We start from the raw sequence: 3,676 nt of genomic DNA on the forward strand, positions 1-3,676 counted from the left end.
ATATATATATATATATATATATATATATATATATATAGGGAGAGAGAGAGAGAGATATATATATAACAATTTTCTTAACCAAACTTATCTAAAATGCATTGAAGAAAAGACTTCTGTTTATAGATTTACCATTTCTAGCAAATACTTGCATTTCTATTCATTCTAATATACTATACTGTTAAAAAAATGTCAGTGCCTCTAGTAAAGACATTTAAATCTGATACACATAGTATGAGACATCTGAGATATAAACTTATTAATTAACAAAGATGTTAGTTTTATTACAAATAATATAGCTGGATGATCTGGTATATGTTGCCAAGAGATAGATGAACTGAAGAAATAAATATGTAGCTCAAATACAGAACAGTAAATGCGAAACATAACAGATTTGAACTCAGGATCTACGAGCTGGTACTCCAATACTGCATCTTCAAAGTGATATATAGTACGAAGATAAGTTCAAACAATAAAAAAAATTGCTATAACGAAGTTCAGATGTTGTTGGCTAGCAGCCAGGTCAACTCTAGTATTCTAGTTCTTTTAAGATATGACTGAAATTACATTATTCAATGCATTCTTGTAATTTTTTAAGACTGTAGTGTGAGATTTAAAGGATATTTGGTTGCTATTTCTAGATGGTTAAGTGACTGCATAAAGCTTCTCATTGACTTAATGAATCTGTGATAAATATTGGAGCTGAGCATAGAACTATGTGAAGTGTAGCAGAACAGTGGGATATATGTGTGATACAGGATGATCTGTCTGACTGGTTAACTCTATGCTACATATCAGAGCAGGGGGTATACATAGTTGTGATACATAACAGTATTATACTTAAGAGTTCTAGCACTGAGATTGATGAAAGAACAGTTAGCTACTCACAAACATCAGACAATATTTAGGAGATATGAACTAAGTGATAACCATTTAATCCAACATTTATCTGATAAACTGAATATTAGCTATTTTCAAGGTTACAACACAAATTTGTTCAGTCAAGAATCACTTCAAATTAACCTACAGTCAGGGGGATTTATCACTGAGTTAATGTTTTTAGTGTAAGTTTTGAGTAAATTTGTGAAGTCCAGATAAACAGTCCTGGAAGCAAAAAGGAACAGGAAGATCTGAAAGGTAAAATTACTCAAACAACTTATATATCAGCATATTGTTTTATTCTAGTGATTTGAAGCAAGGATTTCAAAACCAATTTAAACAACTTACCTGTAGTATATGAGTCCCTTGATGGGTTTCAAAAATTTCCATGGCGAGAGCATTCATATTCCGTCTTCGTAGAGGACCCCCTTGTGAAAAAGAAGATGTTTTGAATGAAAATAAAAGTATTGCTGTAAGTTATAAAGCAAATTATTTGTACAGTGGATTATTTGAATTATGTAAAGGAGGGGTAGTGTACAATAAATCTGAATCTAAGAAAATTTCATAATTGAATTCAGTGTAATACTTCAAACATGCTAACACTGACTTCACAGCTTATTGCATTTCAAGCCTCCATCTACCAAATATCATTCATATGAAGTTGTTCAGTCCATGTTTACGATAAAAAGTACTTAACCAAGATGACATGCAGTAGGATTCAGTTGAAAACCATGTCCTTTCAAGGTGAACTTCTAGCAACTAATAATTTTGGTTTTCAACTGTTATATTTTACTATGAAATATAATATATCTTCAAAAATATATACCTTTAACCGATTTGTTTGGAGGCATTCCATCTCTCTGCCATGGTGGATCACCATGACTAGAGAAGTCACGCAGCTTCAAATAACTGATTGAGAGACGAATTATGGAGGCTTTGTCCAGTTGGCTTGTTATGGCAGCTGGTAGAGGTAGTAATTTGGCCAACTCATAAAACTCATAATTTTCTTTTCCTCGACGAGAACGGGCAGCATCCCGAGACTTTTCTTTACGTAGTTCCAAGATGCTATAATAAAGACAAAACAAATATATAAAAATACGTACATGCACACACACGTATGAAAAAAAACCCTGGGAAGCCAATTTATCAGTTGTTCAGAAGACTGTCTAGAAGTAAAAGCTTTGTCGCCTAAGGGACCTAAGGCACAGGAGGATTGGCTGCAGTGAAAGCATAATAACCAGAATAAGAATAGTGTGTGTGTGGGGTAAACATTCAAGGTGTTACTGTCTCTGCAGGTAACAATAGTCCTCTCCCTCCAAATAAAGGGAAAATTGTATGATATTTGAATTTGAAGTATTATGCCACATAGTAGTGAAAGCAAGACTTGAATGTAGAGGACCTGCAAAGGCTAGAAATAAATGAGGTGAACATGTTCTGCTGGATAGAAAATATAAAGGACCTGAGAGGAAACCGTACTTAAGGAGTCAGATGTATTTTGCAAGAATGAAGATTGAAATGGTATGGGCATGTTATGCATATGGATGATGACAGTTGCATAAAGTGCTGAGTGCTCAAAATTCATGGGGCCTCAGAAGGAGAAAGATCTAGGACAACATGGGGCAAAGTGATGAAAACTGACCACAAGATGCTGAACCTCACAAAAGAGATGACAAGAGAATTCAATAACTGGCAAGCATGGAAGAGGGAATGGTTTATGTGGCCTTGATGCCTCAACCCACTTCTCACTCAGTCTTTCAAATTACAATTGTTAAAATTTTCTTGCTCTCAGTTCTTTATTTTGAATAATCTGACCTGCTGTAACAGTTTAATTGTTTTTCTTGTTTCATAGAATCATGCTTCTAAGATGGGAGATATTGATTCCAGAAAACTAAATTAGTTTTCTGGTTTAGGATGTGTTTAGGGATAGTCTTGGGTTAGGATTTGTGTTTGGGATTAGGGTTAGAATAAAGGGTTAAGGTTATGATTTAGGGTCTGTGGTAGGGGTAGGATTTAGAGTTAAAGAAGAAGGGAGAGTAAAATAATTTTTTTCTTGAGAATTAGAATTACTCAGGTTTCATACCAGCCTGGTGTCACTGTTTGGGGTGGTATTTCAAGTTCTGATGTTATAGGACCCATATTTTTTGATGGGTCCTAGGCAATAAGTATCTTGAAATTCTAATGAACCAAGTTGTTCCACAGCTAAAACAACAGCCTAATTCACACAATCTGTATTTCCAACAAGATGGGGCCCCTCCATATTATTCAAGAGCAGTCTGTGAGTACCTTGATGAAGCATTTTCTAAGAAATGGATTGACCGAAGAGGTCCAATTGATTGGCCAGCACATTCACTTGACTTGACCCTAATGGATTTCTTCTTTTGGGGAGTACTCAAGTACAAAGTTTATAGTTGAAAACCAAGAAGTGTTACTGATTTGAAAAATTACATAAGAGATGCATTTCAAGAAATTAATACACAAAGAGACTTGTGCAAAAATGTTTGTTGAAATGTAAGGGGTAGTCTTCAAAGCTATGTAAATTGTGATGGACAACAGTTTGAGAACTTGTGTTGATACAATTTAAGCACTTCTGTATTATTGTACATAATAAAATTTAATTGTCAATGTAATAATTGTATATGTAGTCTCAAAATAAATGTTATCATTTACTGTCTACCTACTTTTGGACCACCCTGTATATGTTTGTATGTATAAATGTAGAATGTAGGTAGGGACATTGATAGGTTGGTATAATCTCTAACATATTTTTAAGGATGCAAAGAATGAGTGCATATGAATTCAT

The 3,676-nt window shown here is 34.1% G+C and overlaps 1 protein-coding gene across 2 annotated transcripts in view; it reads right to left on the minus strand.

The window, feature by feature from the left end:
* Positions 1 to 3,676, minus strand: part of LOC106875377 (neuronal PAS domain-containing protein 3) — a 543,460-nt gene that overhangs the window by 103,984 nt on the left and 435,800 nt on the right. For both annotated transcript variants that reach the window (XM_052968721.1, XM_014923476.2), the window contains 2 exons: positions 1,703 to 1,941; positions 1,225 to 1,304 (listed from right to left, as the gene is read on the minus strand). In XM_052968721.1, the coding sequence (XP_052824681.1) occupies positions 1,225 to 1,304; positions 1,703 to 1,941 (319 nt within the window). The remainder of the gene's footprint in view (positions 1 to 1,224; positions 1,305 to 1,702; positions 1,942 to 3,676) is intronic.

This window comes from Octopus bimaculoides, chromosome 6, assembly GCF_001194135.2.
Source record: "Octopus bimaculoides isolate UCB-OBI-ISO-001 chromosome 6, ASM119413v2, whole genome shotgun sequence".
NCBI classification, from domain to species: Eukaryota; Metazoa; Mollusca; class Cephalopoda; order Octopoda; family Octopodidae; genus Octopus; species Octopus bimaculoides.